At 42.7% G+C, this 21,518-nt stretch overlaps 2 protein-coding genes across 2 annotated transcripts in view; both read right to left on the bottom strand.

Annotated features, from left to right (window-relative positions):
* Positions 1-6,514, bottom strand: part of VTA1 (vesicle trafficking 1) — a 41,944-nt gene extending 35,430 nt beyond the window's left edge. The window contains exon 1 of the mRNA XM_084827714.1: positions 6,326-6,514. Within this exon, the coding sequence (XP_084683840.1) occupies positions 6,326-6,434 (109 nt within the window). The 5' untranslated portion in view covers positions 6,435-6,514. The remainder of the gene's footprint in view (positions 1-6,325) is intronic.
* Positions 6,515-14,614: 8,100 nt separating this feature from the next.
* GJE1 (gap junction protein epsilon 1) lies at positions 14,615-19,078 on the bottom strand. The gene is given in 5 exon segments (XM_084817355.1): positions 14,615-14,751; positions 14,754-15,006; positions 17,731-17,840; positions 17,843-17,906; positions 19,040-19,078. Coding segments are annotated over 5 exon segments (603 nt in total).
* Between the last annotated feature and the right edge of the window lie 2,440 nt (positions 19,079-21,518).

Here is a 21,518-nt window from a genome sequence, read left to right as displayed (position 1 = left end):
CAGGGACTGGCCAACGAGATCACATTATGCCAGTACTTTTCCAGCTGCACTGGCTGCCAGTCCTTGTTTGGCCCCGATTCAAAATGCTGGTATTAACATTTAAAGCTCCAAATGGCTTAGTGGCTGCCAAAGGAAGTGAGGCGGGTGGCTACCAGGAAGGTCTTTCCTGCTGTGGCACCATGGCTGTGGAATGAGCTCCCTAGAGAGGTTCGCCTGGCACCTACCTTGTACTCCTCTTGGCACCAAGTGAAGACCTTTTTATTTTCCCAGTATTTTTGCACGCTAGCCTTTTAGCTTTGTTGTTCTAAATCTATATTTTAAATCTCTACAATGCTGCTAGGTTTTATTCTGGTTGTACTTTTATATTGTAGTTTTAAGCTTTTATACTTTATATTGTTTTATGTTGTACTTTCTGGTTTGAATTTTGTGACCCGCACAGACAGCTTCGGCTATTGGGCGGTATAGAAATGAAATAAATACATAAATAGGAAGCATGCAGAGTAGATGGAAAGTAGCTAGGGATGTATGAAAGTCACTTACCTGAACCTGAAAGTTGATTCGCAGTGGGGGGGAGGTGCTCCATCCCTCCCCCCGAAATTCTGGCCGGCAGGGAGGCGCCCCATCCCCCCCCCAAATTCTGCCCGGGGGGGGGGCGCCCCGTCCCTCCGGCCGCGAATCCTGTCCTGCCGGGACTCAAATGGCAGCGGCCATAGCCTCCGCCGTTTGCGTCTATGCAGTCAGCCGTGATAGGCTACGTAAATGTTTACGTAGCCTATCACGGCTGAGTGAAAAAAGCAACAACAACCGCGCATACACAAATGGCGGCACCCACGGGCGCTGCCATTTGCGTTCCTTATTTTGGCACGTGTAGTCTACGTAAACATTTACGTAGACTAGGGCGAAAAAAAGGGGAACGCTATTTGCGTTCCCCATATTTTCGCCGTAGTCTACGTAACTATTTATGTAGACTAGACGTGCCAAAATAAGGAACACAAATGGCGGCGCCCGTGGGTGCCGCCATTTGCGTACGCACAGGTGTTTTTTTTTTCACTCAGCCGTTATAGGCTACGTAAACATTTACATAGCCTATCACGTTTTTTTTTTTTTTTTAACTTGGAAATGGCGGGGGTTGCAGCCAAACCGCTGCCAGGGACATTCGCACAAGTAAGTCCCGTCCCGGGGGGGGGGGGGGGGGGAGACCGTTTCTCCACCAATTTCAGGGGGCCCGAATGCGCTGGCATTCGGCCTCCCCGAGATTCGTAGAGGAATTCTCTGACATCCCTAAAAGTAGCACAATTCAGAAACTGACCAAACTGTGCTTTCGTTGGTGTTGCAAGGATCTCTGAGTAAAAGTGGGATTCACTCCCTATACACTGTTCTTATCTGGCAGTAGATGCAAGTAGATGCAACTTCTGCACTGGCCCCAATTAATTCCATGCTGTTGAGGGACAGAGCAATGTTTGAAACTGTGTCAAATGACTTGCATATGCACTCTAAGAACTATGAACTCCAGTGGAACATCCTGTTCTCTGAAGGCAGCAGCTGGTTTTACAACACGATAAATTGAAAAAAACAAGTTATACATGCTACTATCAAAAAAGTTTTTCAAATCTGAAATGAACTGGTAAAGCTGACAAGATTTAACCACCATTCAAACTGCAATAGCAGCCATTTTCATCCGGCTTTCATATTATCATTTCTACTCTTCTTGCTTCACTCTGAGAATGCACAGAGCAGTACTACACTGCTGATAGTCAGTAGCTCATTATTCCAAAAATGGCACATGCTCATTCAGAAGATCTGAAGAGCTGCTCTGTAGAACTTGCATTACAGACTTGCAATTAGGCACTGCCTGAGGGGCGGGCAGGGGGTAGGAAAAAAACAGGGAGAAAAAGGTGAATTTAAATTCAGTTTCTCATTGCAACTTTTCCATATATTTCCTGACAATGCTGCAAATCTGACCACTAAACCATATTAATTTCAGTGATGTGGGTGGAAACTTTTCCAGTGCTTAATTCTTCTGTGGAATTTTTTTCCCCCAGGTGATTATCCCTAGCAAATATGTGAGAGAATACGTGTATGTCATTGAAATACATATATGTCTCAGTGTGAAATAGAACTAATGAGTAGTGACAGCAAAACTGAAGGTGCCCCAACAACCTCAGTGGAAGAGATGTGAACTGTGTTGAAAATGTGGTTATCAGCATATCATGCAGTTTTTTGGGTCGATAAAATTTATTAGTGTGTCAACAGTTTTCAGTACCTTTTTTTCCCCTTACATTTAAACGATATAATGGAAGTACATGCTACGGTCTTTACATTTTTACAAGTATTCTAATAAATATCTACATAATATAACATTTAAATCTTCCAATTCAAAAATGTTTGGAAAACCCACATTACTGGTTCATTTACAACTAAGAGAGCAATCCTATGTCCCCTAGACAGTGTCTGTGGGGACATATGACTGTTTGGTTTCTTGGCTCCGACCTCAGAGACAGGAAACTGCACTCCCCCCATCCCCCTCATAGCTGGCACGGAGAGAACCACACTGGCCACCTCTCTGCACTCAGAAAACAGAGCATGGAGATGGGGAAAAGGGGCATTCCCAAGGGTGGGGAGAGGAGGAACCAGGGTGGCAGCCATAAAACCAATTCTATGGCTGCCCTAGCCTCCTTCCCTCCTCCTCCCGGAAGTCTCAGCTAGACAGGCGAATAGGCCCATCTAGCTTAAATACAGAGCCGGAGGCACAACGTGCCTCCGGCTCTGCATAGGATACTTGTAAGCCTCCACATTCGGAGGCTTAGGAGTACCCAGGGCAGATCACATAGGATAATGCCCAAATAGAGTATTATTTGCACTGCCTATTCAATTCTTACAAGCAGGCTTTTCATCTGTCTTTTTATATATTCTGAATGCTTTCCTTTTTTTTTAATCCATAAAGGAAATGTCTTTACAATATTCCCATACTGGATGTTTCCTATGACCAGCAGCCATGGCAAACTGAAGTGAATAGTGCAGTTCTATAGATCCCTACCCAGAAATAAGTTTTGTTGAGTGCAATGGGTCTTACGCGCAGGGAAGTGGCTATAGGCCTAAGCATGAGAATACTGGATGATGCACAATGGAGAATTTTGTCTTTTCTTTCCATTGTTGCCCCTTCCTGCTTTACTGTTTCAGCCCAGCCTCGCCCTCACAAAGACAAAAAGGCAAAAGAGAGTAATAATGAATTACATACGAGTGAAAAGTCAAAGGAAGGTTCAATACCTGGCAGGCTAGAACAGTTTCATCAACTGAAAATGTATGTCTGATAGGTAGACGGTAAATATTCATATTTGAAAAATGATCAGGATGGTTCTTCACTCCATAGAAAAGCTTCCTATTTAACTCAATGTATGTAGTAGAGGCATTGATTCAGTTTAGAGATTGGCCCAGTTTACACTCAACAACAGCCCAGAGGTTTTTTTTTTTTTTAACCCCTGAGTTACTGTGAGCAAGCCAGCATACTAGTGAAAGCAGCTTGACCGCTCCTGCTTGGCTCCCCCTGCCCATGGGGATGGATAAACAAGTCAGGGCCTCTCTATCCCTGGTTTGGTTAGCATTACATCTGAACTTGGACTTGTGGCTTGTCTTTTCCCCAACTAACTAGAGTTGTAACCCAAGAACAAATCCTGGGTTACAGGCTAGTAACTTTCGCTGGCTTATTTACAAGTCTGCAATACTTGCTTTCCTATCAAAGCTAAATTTAATTTACTTTAGGAACATTAAATGAATGATAATGAACATAACTAGTACTATTTGTTTTATTTAAGGATAAATATATTGTTTTGTTAAAAACAGATATACCTCATGTGAGATAAGTTGCTGCTAAGCCTAAGTATATTTTAGTTGCTGCTAGCTGGGAAAAATAAATAAAACTTGAAAATAGAGTCAACTTTAAAAAGCAAAGGACGTTTTTAGCATTTGGGCTTAGAAGCAGTTTGGAGATAAACGTTATCAAGAGAAACCTGAAGAAACTCATATTTTTTAAAATAAGCATCCCTCTAATAGCTAGGATCTAAAGAACAACACAACCAGTTCATCATGCTGAAGGAGGCCTTTCCACAGAGGATTATTGTCCGGAGTAGATCAGTCTTCCCCATCTTGGTGCCCTCTAGGTGTTTCAGACTACAAGTCCCAGAATTCCTGACCACTGGCAATGCTGGCTGGGGCTGATGGGACGTGAAGTCCAAGACATCTGGAAGGCACCAAATTCAGGAAGCTGGAGTAGACGGTTTTGGAAACTTGAGGAGAGTTCTCAGAAGTAGATTGCATGGGGAAAGGCATCCACTGTTCAAATACAAAAAGTTAAATATATCACAGGACATATATGCCTAACTGCCTAGGTGTGCCTGAAGTAGCTCTTTGGACTAAGGAATAGCAATACATTTAGACAATCCATTAAACTTTATGGCTTGAATTCAGAGGGATGTTGATAGGTGACTTTCCATTCCTTTCTTTTCTCCAGCAGTCCTCCCCCCTTCTCTCGAAAAGCCTCTCTTGAAGATCAGGGCCCCTTCTGAACAGGATGGGTTACGACAGAGTGTGCTGAGGAGCAGGAGGTATTTTCAAAAATCAGGACAAGACACCTTCTGAGAAAGCTTTGCAATCCTCAGGAGAGGCTTTTCATGGGGCTCAGTGAGTTCCTGGGGCTAAAAGGCCACCTCAAACCAATTCCCTTCAGCTGTCACTTGTCTGGATCTAAGCCAATAACAAGTGACTTCATCATCACACAGAGTATGGCTGCAATCCTACACACAATTACCTGGGTGCAAAGCCCACTGAACTCCAGTTGGACTTGCTTCTTGAGTCTGCAAGTGTCAATAAAATCAGCTATTTTGAATGCACACTTATTTTATTTAAATTCTTCCCACTAAAGAGTAATATTTATGTCCTAGTAAATAATATATCCTTGAAAATACTAGCATAACTGAAATCGATCTCTCTAGCCAGAAGCAGTGTCTGAAAGATCTACAGTTTCTCTTTCCTGAACTTTCACACGAAGCTTCAGGGACTTCAGAAAAAGGAACGTTAGCATGAACTGAACAAAGTTCCTCCACTCTTCCGCATGCTAGTTTGTTCCTTGTGTGTGTGTATTTTCAAATATCCGTCTGTTTATTTTACTTGATGAAGCAGGCTGACGAATCTGAGGCTAGTGAGCAATATGGCTGACCACCCCCCAGACTGTACTCCTGGACCAAACACCTGAATATGTTCTGCAACCCCTTAGATATATTTTTAAATACATTCAGTGTTATATAAATCTATTAAATAAATGCAAATATTTGAAAGCTGTTTTCTAGCATTAAGTCCTACGTGTAGCTTGTTTAATCAGCCAGTGAAATGCAGCAGCAATACTATCATACTACTGATTAAGTTCTAGAGATTAAAACTGTGGAAAAGGAAATTGCTAAGTTTGGGGACATTACTTATTTCACTTGATTCAAGGAATGCACGATAGCATGTAATTTAACACACAACCCTCTTGCTTGTCCTATGGCTGAACAACAAAAAGGTTTTTTTTGGGGGGGGGGGAGGAAACAAGGAAAATTGATTAGCTGCCTTAGACTAACATGAACAGTCAAAAGGCTCGAAGCAGGGCTGCACAGAGTATTGAGAAACTTAGGAATGCATGCAATACTAAGGGAAAATGGAATACAGAAGAATGGCATCGTTACCCCAGAGCAAGGGACCAAACATGGAGTCAAAACTCTTAATACAGAACACATGGGAGTGCATTTATACTTAACAGACCCTCCTGGTCAGACCCCATACTCAAAATGTTGATTACATTTTACTCACAAACATGCTCTAGGAAGCATGCAAACCACCCACGTTTTGCACTCATGTGGAACACACCACTCACACGGAGCGCTCGAAGCAATTCATACACGTTCCATATAACCTTTACATCGGGCTTGCAAGGCGAGCCAGTATTGTTGACCCCTATACTGCAGCTGGGGGGAGGTGTGCTGAAGCGTGTGGCTCGTCTGGGGCCACCTAGTGAGTTGGGGGGCGGGGGTGGCCTGCAGCTAAATTTGAACTAGAGCTAAGCAGGGCCCTAACAGCTCCCCCACGCCCCAATACCGAGCAAGATACAGCACGGGGCTTCGCTGAGTGAGGCGCGCTGAGGCGGGAAGGCGGCGAGGGAGGGGATGGCTTGAATGTGGGGCGGGGGCGGTTAAATCCCCCTATGAGCCCCTCCCAGTTCCTTGTGCGGGGGGAGGGGATGCTGCGAAGCTCGACGCGGGCGGGGCCCGGCAGGCCGTTAACGCCTCTCACTTACAATAATAAGCCACCACAGGCTCCCGCTTCTCGAGCTCCTGCGCGGTTCTCAGGAAATGCTGAATGGGCTTGAACTGCGCGGGCAAGGGCGGAAGGCCCGAGGCCGCCATAGCGCTACAGACTCAACCCAAGGCAGGCAGCCCGGCAGTTGAACCCACCACCACTACTAGTACTGCCCAGTCTTGTCACCCAGGTGGTTCCGCTTCCGGCGCGGTGTCGCAGAGCCGCTATCACGCCCCGCTGTGGCGCGCATGCGCGTTGGGGCGTGACAACGCGAGACACGCGACGCGCTGGCAGCGACATCTCGTGAGCGGAAGGGAGAAGGGCGAACAAAGGGGCCACAGCCGTAATGGGGTTTCAGGGAAACCTCCGGTTCCCTGGTCTCACTTGCGGAGTAAGAGTGATGGAGACTTGCGAAGGAATGTAAACACCAAATAAACCGGGGAAGATTAAGTGTCAAGAGGCTTTTCGTTACCGCGCTTTGAAATAAGGATGTCTTCTGTCCAAAAAGTGCAACAGAAACTAGACGGGGGCTATTATCTTTATTTTATTTTCTGGCAAAGTTCAGACTTTTTTCTGATCTGGCATGACTCCTGTGCTCTTAAACGCATAGCTACAGAGACAGATAAATTCAGTTGCTAGAGATACCGTGGCGAGAAGAGTTTGGCTCATTGAATTCCTAGTCTCTCCTAGATTTTAAAGACTCAGCGGTGTAACTCGCGGACTCCCTTTTGTTTCAAAGCTTTGCAAGCGTTGCGTGCTCTTATTCTTAAAAAAAAAAAAAATGTAGAAAAGCAAGCTACACATGGTTAAAATATTTGGGGCAAGCTTCCTGTGTCTTTCAAAGCTTTTGATGGAGAGAAATTAAACAGCCTGCACTTACTGAAATTCTGCCTGTAATATCAGTTTGTCGAAAGCATGCAGACGTTCTGCCAGTTGAAGCCCAACAGTGTGTCCGTAATGGCATTCCAGTAACTGTTCAGTGAACATTCATACCCCTGGCTGACACCCCTTAACTCCTGACAGATGAATATATGCCTTAGAACTGACAGGCTTGAGAAGGTGGTGAGGGGTAAAGCACTTGCCTATGTAAGCATTCCCTGGAGACCCTATCACATATTAACATAACTACCACATAGTATGTCCCATTCCCATTTAGAGTTTATATGCTAGTAGTCAGTTATTAGCTCATCTGTCTCAACCAGGCTGCTGATGTGCTAACTCTACACATGAATGGGCTGACTCGTGTGGTGGGTTGCATAACTCATGGTATTCACTGCCACATGATGATGATGGCCAATAGTGGTGCGCAAGATAAGGTTGGGGTTTGGGTATAATTGATCTTAACAGCTCCCTCTTTATTTCACCGCCTCTTCATTTTAAAATGTGGTGAGTCAGCCTTGCTGTGTTTGGAGCCCCTTCTGCTCACTCTGCTGAGTTGGGCCCTGGATTTTTGCCCCAATTTTATTTATTTATTTTTTAAAAATTCTTCGCTGCCTTTCAGGGCAGAAGCCCCCCCAAGGCGGCTCACAACAATAAAATAGCAAGGTCCTACCTTGATGGCAGTATCCATATGGAGCACTGATGGCTTTAAAAGGGGATTAGAAAAATGTATAAAGTGTAGGTCTCTTAATTGCCATGAGCTATTATGGCTATATAGAACCTCTGGTATCCCACTGACTATAAGTTGCTGGGCTGCCTAGAGGCATCTTGTTGGCCATTGTGGAAAACAGGATGCTGGACTGGATATAATTATCTGATAGTCACTTGGCCTGATCCAGGAGGGCATTTCTTAATTAGTACTGCAAGGATGGCATATGGGTAGAATGTGCATACAGCAAAGTGCTTTACCCATCACCACTGTTCTGTTCCAGCCCTTCATCTCTCAGAAGATCTCTTGAACGATACCTTTTTCATTTTCTGGCCTGATACACCAAAAATTCTCCCTTTGCTCTTCCTCCTAGTTCCAACTGCCCAGTTCAAACTTCTTTATCCTGTCTCACTAGCAAATCATCTAATCTGAGCTGGGAAGTAGCATGTTGCTTTAAATTCTGCCACTTGGATAGCATCGTTTGGTCTGAGAAAAGGTAGGAGAATGCTAATTCTTTGTCATTACTGGTGAACAAAGGATATTACCTAGGGAGGTGGTGGGCTCTCCCACACTGGAGGCATTCAAGACTAGGCTGGACAGCCATCTGACAGGGATGCTCTGACTTGGATTCCTGCATTGAGCAGGGGGTTGGACTCGATGGCCTTGTAGGCCCCTTCCAACCCTACTATTCTATGATTCTATGATTCTAAAGTTATACACTAAGGGCAGTATCCAATGTTAGTCCTATGTAGAGTAGACCCATTGAAATGAGTGAGACTTAAATTAGTTACAACTAATTTAAGTTCATTTCAATGGGTTTACTCTAAGTAGGACTAATGTTGGATACTACCCTGAGGATTGTATTCAATGGCTTGTATCCAGCATTAATCTAACCTGAATCCCATTCATTTTGATGGGTCTGCTCTAAGTATGACTAACATTGGCTACAGTCCAGAGGGACAGCTTTTAAATTTTTTTTAACCTGTGGTCATCTTTCTTTTCACACTCACCAAACAACCCCATTAAAAACCACAGAGCTTTATCTCAGCAGCCAATGAGGAAAAGAGCAGGCCTTTCCACTGAGCAAAATAACTTTTGTGGTAGAGAGGGCCTGGTTATTTCAAAGCAGTTTAACCCTGAGTGCTTGAATCTACACATAGCAGTTATACTGTTATCATACCATTATCATAACTATTGGTAAACATGACACCAATGGGTACCAATAGTTATAAGAGCGTGATAACAGTATAAATGCTATGTGTAGATTTAGCCCTTTGTTTCTGTTCTTACATTAATTTCCATGTTTTTCCATCACTCATGTCCCACACATGGAGGAGTCCAATCAGAATCCAAAGAGAAGACTATATGGAACACTTGCTTTTTACATGTCTTTGAAGATATAAGCATCACGGGGATTGGATTTCACTCAGTGCAAATTTGGAAGAATGGAATTCGAACTCCACTTGGAACTCTCCTCCACTTACATCCATCGTTTAGTCCTTAGTAGGGCACAAGCCTTAGGTTCCAAATGAAGAGGAGGAAACAGAAAGTTGGGGGAGAATTTCTGCCCATTTCTTTGTTAGGCAGCGTGATGGTTAATAGTCCAGTATGGTCCAATGAAATCGAGAGATGAGATATACCTGCTGTATCCTGGACACATGTATCCATCCAAGGAGGGAGAAGATGTATATATGTATGCGCATCAAGCACCATGGGCATGTGGACCTCTCTCTCTGGATCTGATGAGGCTTAGCTGATCTGCTGTATTGTAGATGTGCCTCCTTGCCTCCATTGATGCTCCGCTTGGGTATTATGTGAATAAAGCAGATATTTCAAAAATACCTTAGGTCTCTAGTAAGCTGTCATCCAAAGGAGACTATAATGGATAACCCCACTCCTGAAACTTTCACCACTTGGGCAAGTGGGGAGTGTGTAACAAAGAATATGGTGGCTCAAATAGGTAGCCTTATGAATTAGGGTGTTTACATATGCAAGGTCCTAGTGCTACCAATGAGAAGGCATTGTGCAGCTATTCAGTCTTTTATATTTTAATGGATTATTTGTGGCAAGAGAAAAGACAGAAGAAATGGTGAAAAATCTCAAGAGGGTTGTGGGTCATAGACAACATCAACTGGATACCCTGTAAAATTCCATGAGTGATTGAGGACAACAGTGCCACAGAAGCCTCATCTGGAATCATCCCGAGTCAGAAGTTAGTCCTATTGCTTTCAATAGTGTTTACTACCAGGTAAATTTAAACAAGGTTTCCAACACACCAGTCAGATGTCATTGGAAACTTGAAACAAAGATATAATAAATGAACTTCCAGTTTCGTTAGCCCCCAGCGTCTAGCGTCTAGCACTCAAAGGCAAACAACCTCTGTTCATGGAGGTTCTGTTTATTCCGATGGCTAATAGCTTTTGATAGAGCTATCCATAGGGCTCTGAATTTGGCTAATTTCTTTGGCCTTTTCAAAGCCATGTGACCTAGTAGGCATTCCTGCATTTTGTCCATCAGTTTTTAGAGTTGCTGAGTGATGCTTGCAGGAGAAATAATGCTATTAAGTATAGAAGAGTGGAAATGAGGGGATTGCTGAAATGCAAAGCAGCAAATGATCTTTGTGGTGGGGAAAGCAAGGAGAAATACTATTCAAGGTGCATGTTGTTAAGCATTGCCAAACTGATTTCTGGTGGAGCACCTGGCATGTTAACAGCAGAAATTAATTAGGTGAAGTTTTTTCATGTAGTGATGGTGAACTTTCAACCGGTTGAATATCTGCCTATCATGCAGCTGTTGCTGGCAGGAGCTGTAGTGGGAGAAAGAAATGGCAGCTCTAGGAAGAAAAGTAGTAAAAAAAAAACAACACCCCTCCACTGCTTCCAGATAATTTTAATTTTGAAATATCACTCCTTTAACAGCAGGGGATGGGACAGGGCTACTGTGTGTTTGTTAAATCACGTGTACTCTTCTTCATGAAATGTTGCCCATGTGCAGGAATCAGGATGGGCTTGGATATAATAATGGTTCACACTCTTAATTTTTTGTAACCAGAATCTGCAATGTACAGGTAGAGGTTGTTCAATGCACACACACACACACACACACACCCCATATTGTTAAGAATAAAAAGTTTTTATTGTACCTGAGATCATAAATGTGAAATCTGAAACAAACAGCTTCTGTATATAAGTAGAAACATGGATGGATATTGATAAAACAATAATAAGCACTTGGCAACCAAACAAAAGACATCAAGTGTGCAATCCTGTGCATGTTTAGATAGCAAAAAAGTCCTACAACTCCAAGCATTCCCCAGGTAGCATGGCTAGCTGGAGAATGCTGGAAGTTGTAGGATTTTTTTTTCTGTCTAAGCATGTATACGATTGCACCCTTAAAGTACAATTGACAACTGGTCGGAAAAACAACTGGGCAATTCTTGTGCCCTTAATAATAGCTGGATCTGTAGAAAACAGCCTGGAAAGCCCTTCATTAGCATGGAGATAAGCATTCCGCCCCCCGCCCCCCTTGACATCAAGCTGTTTTTAAAACCACAAAAGCAGGGGTTGGTTTTTAAAAAATGTTGACAAGTCCAATTCAGAGCAGGTATTTTTTTCACATGGTACTTGCAAAGAATGTAACTCATTTCTGTGTAGAAACATAAAACATTAAGCTATTGCAGAAACTGTTTTAGAACGTAAGACCACAAATACAATATTTTCAATCAGTATAGGAGACATCAGTAGACATTAATCCTACACTCTTTGTTCACCCATTAAATACAGTAGAACTGGTTTTAATAATGGCTTAAAGGTTACCCAGTACAGATTATTCACATGTCAGGTGGGAACCGTGTGGGGCAGTGGGGCATGTTCAGATCCACACTCATCTGTGAAATTTAGTAGATGACCTTGGTGAAGTCACTCTCTCTTAATCCAGCCTATAAATTATTGGAATGAAAAAGTGCCACTCTGAGCCCTTTAGATGAAGGATGTGTTCTTAATGTCTCAAATAATATAGTTCCAACTGCTTGGCATAGCTGGACTGAGATTTCTTGTAGAGTTCTGAAAAATGTTAGCTTTCAAATACGTTTTTTCCCTGCATCCTGACATGGGCCACCACCCCAAGACTGATGAGCAAAGGGACTGGACATACCGCCTAGTCTAGCTTTCTCTGTTGCCTTCCCTTCCAGCAGTTCTTCATATGGCTTGCTTTTGCAAATCAGTGACTTTTTAAAATGTTCCATATATATATTTATAACTGTTTGTCTACTGGCTTATGCAAAGACACCATGGTAGGACTGCTGTTGGGAAGATTATGAGAAAGCCAAGAGCACTTGATGTTTATATCTCCTGTTTGCAAGACTTGGCCTTGTGGCCTTGTTCCATTAAAGACCTAAAATCAGAGACAGAGCTGTACATGAAGAGGCTTTGAATCTAAAATTGGTTAAGGGGAAGAGACAACAGGGTGTGGCAGACAGAAGAGAGGACATGAACATTACATGCCATGTTGAAGATATGCTTAGGGAAAGTACACAAGAGCATCTTCGAAGGCAGCTTGTGTGCATTGGCTTTGCATGAAATGTGTGACGTGTGTTGGTTGAAAATTGTTGGGAAAACATCGCCCCGAAGTAACCAGGTTGCACTTGGGTACAATGGTACCATAGCAATTTTAATGTGTTCTGGATGTCCCATGCAATGCTGTCTAAGAAAAAGTAATGCGTTACATTGTGTAGTTTGATAATTTCTAAGTCAGTTCAGACAGGTTGTTTTAGGTTATGGTCTGTATTTAATTCAAGGAAACTTGCAGCCTGCACCTATCAATGACAGAATACGATCTGATTTTGTAAATTCGATGTTGGATCGGGGGAAAATTACAAATCCTGTCTGTGATGTGCACACCAGTTCTATGTATGCTTATTCAGAAATTCCTCTTGGGTTTAATGAATTGGGCTTGTGGGAATATCACACATAGGATAAAATGTATTTGCTAGATGCTTTTTTATCATACAGAAAGGCCCTAAATTTAAAGTGTAGCTCAATCAGCTGAAGAGATGATTTACTACGTAGGAAATTTAAAATATTAATTATTGCTGATCTGTATTCAAGTAACAGCCAGAGGCTGCATTTTGGCCAAGACTTCTATAGTTTTCAATATTGTAAGAGGCAGGCTCTCTGTTATGAAGAGTTTACAGTCATATAAATAAAGACACAGTATGCAAAGGAAAAACATGTCCAGTGACTTGCCCAAGGTCACATGTCAGAAAACTGGCAGAGGTGTTTGACCTTATTGTTTCCCTAACAGTTATCTATGAGACGAATGCAATTGGCATGACAGTATGACAACCCTCTATCAGACAGGTAATCTCATACTGATGTCAAAACAAACAGGTGCTTATCTAATACTACAGGAAATAATAAGGTCTCTTTCTTCCCACCATAGATAATTTTCTATGCATGAAATATCTCTGGCAAGTTACTGCATGAGTAAGGAATATAAAACAATAAGAGAGGAAATAATTTAGCAGAGTCTTATATTAAAGATAAGCAGTTGGTAAAAGAACAAGGAAAATAGGACAAGGTAAGTGGATTGTCTCAGCACTGTGGTTTAAAGGTACTTGACATGTGGTGAAGAACAGAGATAATTTTACTTTGGAGAGAAACTACTTTACAGAATTTAAAACTATATTAGAATGTGGAGTTCAATAAATATAATAATTCAAGACCAATTGTTATAGCTTTGAGTTCTTCAGGTATTGTTGATTATTGTCTTTATAATTATTAACATTAGTTCATTTTCTCTAGCTAAAATGTAAGTAAACATTTAGTTAATTTAAATATTTCTGGTATTTTTAATTAGATTTCCCCCCTTGCTAATGTCCTTTTAATGATATAATGATTGGTTTCTTTGTTCCTACTTGAGTCAGCCAAATTATAAACTTCTGATTTTTTTACAATGCAATCCTAAACATTCAGATGAAGAGTTTACTATAGGCATGTTTCAATAGACTTAGCAGCCAACCCTCTGCATGTTTACTTGGAATTATGTCCCATTGTGTTCAATGGCACCTAGTTCCATTAAAGGTGCAATCCTATGCATGTTTGGATAGAAAAAAGTCCTGCAGTTCCCAGCATGCCCCAGCCAGCCATGCTGGTAGGGAATGCTGGGAGATGTAGGACCTTTTTCTGTCTAAATATGCATAAGATAGCTTACTAAGTGTTCTTAGATCCATAGCCTTAGGTCACCATGGGTTATTTAAGGCTGCAGTGTGTGTGAGGCATGTGTGGCCACCATTTTGAATATACAACCCGTGCTCGGGGGTTGTTGTGTTGTGCGAACTGGTGAGCATGAGTTATGTGAGGGTTAAATAACCCTCACATAACCCAGTCTTGCCAGGTTTGCATGACATGACAACCCCTGAGCACAGGTTGCATATTCAGTATGGTGACTGTGGATGCTACAGCTCATCATGGGTTAAATAATCCACGACAAGCTGCAGCATGTCATCCAAACTCGGTCACTGTGTAACATTTTTAGGGGGCTGGAGGGGGTGCCACGGGAACGAAGAGTTGAGGAAGTCAACCACAAGCATATTGATCCAGCTTAAATCTGGATCCAACCCGTAGTCTTTAAAGTGTCACAAAGCTTTGTTATCTGAAGAAGTATGATGGTAAATAGGATCAAGTCATTATAACAATAAAGTTACTGACTAGTCAAGAAGCCCAACCTTCTGCACAAGATCTCAAAAATCTCTGCAATACACAACATATTTGTAATCACCGTAAATGTGTACATAGCAATAAGGAAGATCGTCTTTTCAAAGTATTCTGCTACCATCTGGCAATGTGAAACTTTTTATCAAGGGCTCCTGCATCACATCTGTCGAGTGGGTTCACTTGGAAACCAAAGAGCTGACTCTGAAGCTAAAAAGCCACAGCTTCAAGCATGATCCTTAACAGAACAGAGAGAAGATAAAAAATGGTGTAGGCAGGCCTTTGGAGGATATCTGCCTGAGCGATGCTTTTACATGCAGCACTAAGATGAAAAATGGCTCCAGGTACTGGTACAATCACGAGCTGTAAAGCCCAGAATACCTAAAGTGTAGCAGAATCTTCGCTGTCAGATCATGTATAACTCTGCCTGATAACAGACACCCATCTGAGTGTCATGTGATTTCTTTTTTTGTTCCTCGTAAATAATCCTAAAATACTATTTTTAAAGTTGCACTTATATGGAAAATCACTATTACACTTTATTCCAAAAGTTGGATTCATTATTAATTAACCTTTTCATTTTAGTTGTGCAATTGATATTCTTTCCTTTCCTTTTCTTTTGTTGTTGTTGTTGTTGTTGTTGCAATTAACCTTTCATCAATTTAGTAATAAAATAAAATTGATGGTTTGCAGATATTCTACCTTCAGGAAATCCTTTCCACATATTTCAGACGATTCTGGGTCTTATTCTCTGGTGCACATTCAGTTCGCAGAAAAAGAGAACTGGCCAGGCCAGTTGGGCCTCACCTATTGCCTGTGTGAATGAAGAATGCACCAAAGAACACACACAACATTCTCCCAAGACCTCACATTGCCAGGAAGATTGGTAGTCGTGGTTAAGTTGTCTGCCATTACTTATCTTCTCATTGAGATATCCCAGATAAGCTTCCAACGAACCAACTGTTTAAAGGTGCAGTTCTACACTCAAGATATGCCATGTCTTGAGTGGTACATGGATGGTGCTATATTAACAACAACAATGTGGTTGATAATACTTGAATAATGATGTGGGATTTTACAATGTCCCTGCACATTTTAAAATCTTAGAATTAACATTCTAAGATTTAAGATGGTGTTGGTTTGCACGATCAAAACAAGCCTTTGTGGCTCAAGCCATGGTGGCTTGTTGTGAGCTGTGGTGTATGCCAGTGCATACTGGCGCATGCTGGGCATGATTTTGCTTAAATTTTTGGAAAGAAATAAAATGCACTGAAGATCATGCTGGGAGTAAACTAAATGCATTCCCTCCAATGCTCTGTTTATTGTAGAATCTATCCTGCTGCAGTATATTTATGTGACTAATAATTACCTTTCCTAGTTTTGTACCAAATTCTCCAAATTCTTATACTTTTAACAAGGGGAAAGCATTAAGCTGCACGTGTCTTCATGTAATTATTCTAAATGTTCATGTTAAAGTTTCTTGCAGTCCACCCTAGGAGTTCACAAAAATGTTGTCTATAAAGTCTGCATCTGCTTCAAGATTTTGAAATCACAAATTACAACCACCTTTATATATATTATGTCCCAACCAAGCAGTGTTACTTCTGGGAGAGACCATAGATCAGTAGTACAGCACGTGACTTGCAGGCAGAAAGTCACTGGCATGTCCATTGGTGGTGGTTGTTGTTATCTCCAGTTGGTATCTCCAGTTAGGACTAGGAGACTCCCCTGTCTGAAACCCTGGAGAACCAGTGCCAGTGCCCATAGACAATATTGAGTTGGTTGGACCAATGGCCTGATTTGGTAAAAGGCCATTTCCTATGTTCAAAAGGAATAACCCATTCCACAGAGCCCATTCACAGAGGGTCCTTGTGAGGGGTGTATGTGCAACTGACAGCAGGGGTAGGGAAACTTCTCACTTGTGGGATCTACCTTGTAAAACCCAGAGATCCACCAGGTGGAGACAAGTGCAAAAGACATGCACTTAGAATTAAAGAATTTGGAGCCCAGGAATTTATTCTGAGTGCCTGAACTGAATGGAAGTCTATAGTCCTTCCACACAAAAATCCACTCCTGGTCTCCATCCTGCCTCAAGCTGTCTTTATTTCAGCAGTATAACTTAAGCCAGGGATAATAATTTTGTTGTTTCTATTTTTAAACAACTGGGGAGTCAGAAATCCTTGCCAATCTGCTGCAAATCACACAGAGATCTACCCGTAGAGTCTGATGTACTTCCTGCTCACCCCAAACAAAATATCTCCCGGGCATGATGCATATGTAGGCAACTGAACTAAAATATAGATAATAGGGCAATATGTTTCATGCCAGCTACACTGCACAGACATAACACAGGTGCATTCCTTTGTTCCTTCCTATTTTGCCAAGGGAGAATAAGTGGGTATTCCTTTTCCCTCTACTGTTAAAACCAACTCCATTTCCAGCTGCATCCCCATAGGATGGGAAAGCATCTTCAGTGCTCAGAAATATCTTGAAGATACTATCTTGTAAAGCTCTTTGCAGGAAGAGAGGGAGGCTTGCATTGCATCCTAATCTAATGGTACTACCAGCCTTCAAAACCTTATACTTAGAGTTTATATATTCAGCAGAATCAAATGGCAAAATTACTTAGCTTTCAAATTTTACTTGAACCCGGTAGGTATCCTCCAGACTACAATTCCCAGCATTCTGGACCATTGGCCATGCTGGCTGGGGCTGATGGGAGTTGAAGTTCAAAGTACCTGGAGGGCTTAAGGTTGGGGAAGGCTACTTGATGCAATTCTCTTATGCAGAAAACTAGTAACTTTGTATTAGCAGCTTCCCCCAAGCTGATGTCCTCCAGATGCTGGTAGGGGATAATGAGAGTTGTAGTCTAACACATTTGGAGGGCACTGGGTTGGGAAAGGCTGGTATACAGCAACTGTAGACTACAAAGCACATGGTGAAGGAACATTAAAAAAATGCAATGTCCTACCTGCAGTCCGAAGTAGTACAGACCTCACTTCTGCTACTTCATTCTCTGTAATGTGTAGAGCAGCTCTAAATCTTTACAGACATTTTGACTACTGAATAGGCAAATGAACCCCTTACAGGAGAAAAAAGCTTTACCTGTGGGGTTATAGGCCTGAATTGGTTGTAACAGAATAGATTAACTTCCTTCTTGTCTGGCTCACAACTGAAGTGTAAGCCTTCGTTCCCATAAACTGCAAAGCCCAAAGGAAGAACATTCGAACCGAGCCAAAGAAAAGTGTGTGGAATTGGCCGATCACCATTGGGGGCCTAAGCTGTAAAGAATCATGTGAAGATTAAGTAGCAAAAAAATGGATAAAAAACAAAACCAATGAAAAACATTCTTGTTCAAGATGCATCTTAATCCCCAGTCATTTATCCTATGTACGTATTTCTTCTGTTAATTTATCCATCCGTTAGGTCAAAATATTTCAACAACCATTCCCTGACTGAGGGAGGTTATTGCCCCCACCTCCCCTCATCCTACCCACTCAGAGCCTACACTGCCTTTGTGCCATTATTGTCTCCAATAATCAGAAACCATTTGCTATCTTACATTAAGTATATAATATGCCTGGTTCAGATTTAAAGACGCTTTCTGCACCCCTTTCTCAAGTGATCATATGAATGCTATGTTGGGTAATGGGAAACCAAGTCAATGATTGAGGACTGCCAGTTTCACAGATTCAAGTTAATCTGAGGCCAAATATTGATTCCAAAGTGCTATTCCACATAATAGCCAGGACCTGAAAAGCCCCCCTCTCATCAGGGGTCAACTGATTTTCCCTTCCTAGTCCAGTCCCTCAAGCTGCATCAGATGCCACTTGGAAGGCCTTTTGGATCCAGGCATTGCATTTAGGATCATGCTATATAAGAGATGCATTTCATAGAAATTTGATCCAAGAGACTATTTGCTTCTTTTAAAAAAATTCTCTCCTCCCCCTGCCCCCACCCAGCACATCTATGATCATAATTCCACTAGGAACAACTGTATATACCAGATCCATCAATTTCTGATTCTAGTATGTAACTTCAACAACTGGCAACTTACAGACATCTAAGTATTCCAAACAGACAAGTCAAAAAGTTTTAAAGTGATTCAGACATAGTTTCAATCACTCTAGTATACTTCTGCAACAAATACAATGACATTGTTGTAATTAGTGCTTGTTTAGCTTTAAAAATAATGTTTTGACAACTTCAGTATGGATTTCTTTTTAAAGGACTCATTCCAGAGAAAAAAATAAAAAGCTAGTGGTAGAACACACAATTCCTATTAGGAAAGTGTCTGATCCGTGTGCTGGGAATGCTGTTTTGAGCCTCTACAATGAATCAGTTCTATGTAACAAAGCCTCCTTTGGAACTCTGAATAATAATGAGACCATACTTCTTTCTTATTCATACTTACAAATCTTTAATAGAAGTTTTTGAGGTAATTTAAAGACATGACTTGTAAGATGTCCTTCTGGTGCAATTGTGGAATAATTCCTACGCCTCATTGCACATTTTCTGTCATCAGGCTCATTCTGATGCTATTAGTCTCTCCTGACCTTGGCTACGGAAAACACTTGTGACTGCACAGTTTTGCTCCTTTTTTTTTTTTTTAAGCTTTGGGGGCCCAATTAATGTTACACTTTCGGAGAGGGAGGGAGGTTGAGGGGAAAGCCCAAACAAAAGCTGTGTACATGTGGCCTGCACATTGTAAGCAAAAAACTTCCAACCCAACCTCACAGACGAGCAGCCAGCAACCCAATAGGATGGAGAATGTGCAGCTGGCAACCGAGTCCCCTTGTTGTGTTAGAAACACATGATACTAGGAAGGGTCTAAATGGCAGCTTTGCCCATGGCTGATTTAGCACAGGAACACTGAGCTGCCAGGGGTTGGCCACAAGGAACACATCTACCAACTAGCATGGGAACCGTTTATGCAAGACATTGTTTTGGACCTTGCCATTGGAACTGTGGCTGCTAACATCCGGGGGGCTTGCAGGAATCTGCACAGTTCTATGTAGCTTGGGAAAGGTCCAGTGCGCTGACATAGACACATTTAGAAATGCCCCAGAAGATCTCCCCCCTCCCCAACTAAGAAAATAGTCTTCACATTGTGCACCAGCCTTATAACAAAATCAAGGTAAGTTTGAGAATGAAAACACTTCAGTGCCCCCCCCCCCCGCCAGTACGGTGATATTAGTAAAGTGTAAAGCCGTCAAGATGACAGCTTAAAACGAGTGTCAAACAAACTTTTCTGAAAGGTTTACTCAGAATATCTGGGTGGACTTACCATAGTACATTTTCAACAGTCAGTCTCATCTTCCAGCTGGAATCATGAACACCCTGAATACCAAGATCTCTAGATATCTCTGCATTTCTATCCCAATATCCAGGCTACCTAATAAACTTCATTTTAAAAAGAAATATAACCTTAGCCCCTTTCTTTGCTTAGACTGTGTTGTGCTGCTAATCCATTCTGCTCTTGTTCTAACCTGGTCCCCTTCCTTCCTTCCTTCCTTCCTTCCTTCCTTCCCTCCCTCCCTCCCTCCCTCCCTCCCTCCCTCCCTCCCTCCCGTGATCAGGGCCAAAGCATCCTCTCAAGATCAGTGCCTAAGTCAGCTCTCCAAAGCCATCTTTTCTTCGTGTTCCAGTAAGCAGGGGCTGCCCTGTCCTGCTTTTCAGCAGCCTTCCCTGCAGCCCACAGAAGGAAATCCAACAGTGGGCGATAGGAGCAACTTGCTAAGATTGGAAGGACAGAGAGGAAGGATACGCACCAGCCGCAGCCCTGATGGGACATTGTTGGGGCCCCCCATTCAGCCGCCTGCCTGCCGCTCCGCTGTGACCGTCCAGGAAGACGAGTCGCAACCATCCTGGAAGGGGAAATGCTCCCCGGCTGGACCGACGGCTTCCCTCGCGGTTATCTCCCGCCCAGAGAACACGCACACAAAGCAGTGGAGGCTGGTGGCTCCGATTTCTGTGGGGCGGGGCTGTGCATCCATTCTGGGTTTCAGCCAGAACCAGCCAGAACTCCAAAGGAACTATCCCAGGTGCTGAACCCCCATCCCCAAACTAGGTTCAGTACCTTGGATAGCTCCTTTAGATGCCTGGCTGAAACCCAGAATGGACTCACAGCTCCACAGAAATCGGAGCCACCAGCCTCCACTGACACAAAGATTGCGGACGAGAGAGGGAGGGAAGGACGGAGAGAGACAGAGACAACACGGACAGCAGTCCATTCCTGATGACCCTTCAGTCCAGCATGTGACATTTGCTGTCCCGTCCATCTTTCCTTCCATCTTCCTTCCCTCAGTACATCATCATCATCATCAAACAACACCAGATACAGACAAAACCATCCTGCCGCTCACCTGTGCCTTCGTCAACTGCTTACTATTCTCTCTTCAAGGCAGAGGTGCTGCAGGGGTTCCAGCCTGTCTGGAAGACAGCCACACCTAGAGAACCATCTCCCCAGCTACAAATGTACATGGGGTGTACCAGTGGCATTGCTAGGCAGTCCAAAGATTCAGGATCCAGGCCCACAGGACCCACATCTCCATCAAACCTGCACATGATCATTTAGATCTATAGATGCAAATGTAGAAAGGATTACTAGGAGGTATGTAAATTTCACAGGAGGCCAAGCTAGCCAATAATTTTCTCATCCAAATCATCTCAGATAAGTTCTTCATTTAATTTGCATGCCCTGACCCAGGTCATCCCAAATCAGTGAAAAAAGTTTCTCCCTAAGCTTTATTGCCATGCAGTATGGTGTAGTGGCAAGAGTGTTGGACTGGGAGCTGGGAGTTCCGGGTTCTAGTCCCCACTCGGCCATGGAAGCTCACTGGGTGACTTTGGGCCAGTCACACACTCTCAGCCCAACCTACCTCACAGGGTTG

This window comes from Heloderma suspectum, chromosome 1, assembly GCF_057233095.1.
Source record: "Heloderma suspectum isolate Gila_16-S chromosome 1, 16-S_ref, whole genome shotgun sequence".
NCBI classification, from domain to species: domain Eukaryota; kingdom Metazoa; phylum Chordata; class Lepidosauria; order Squamata; family Helodermatidae; genus Heloderma; species Heloderma suspectum.
The sequence above is the reverse complement of the archived record's forward strand: the minus strand, read 5'-3'. Positions and strand labels throughout refer to the sequence as shown.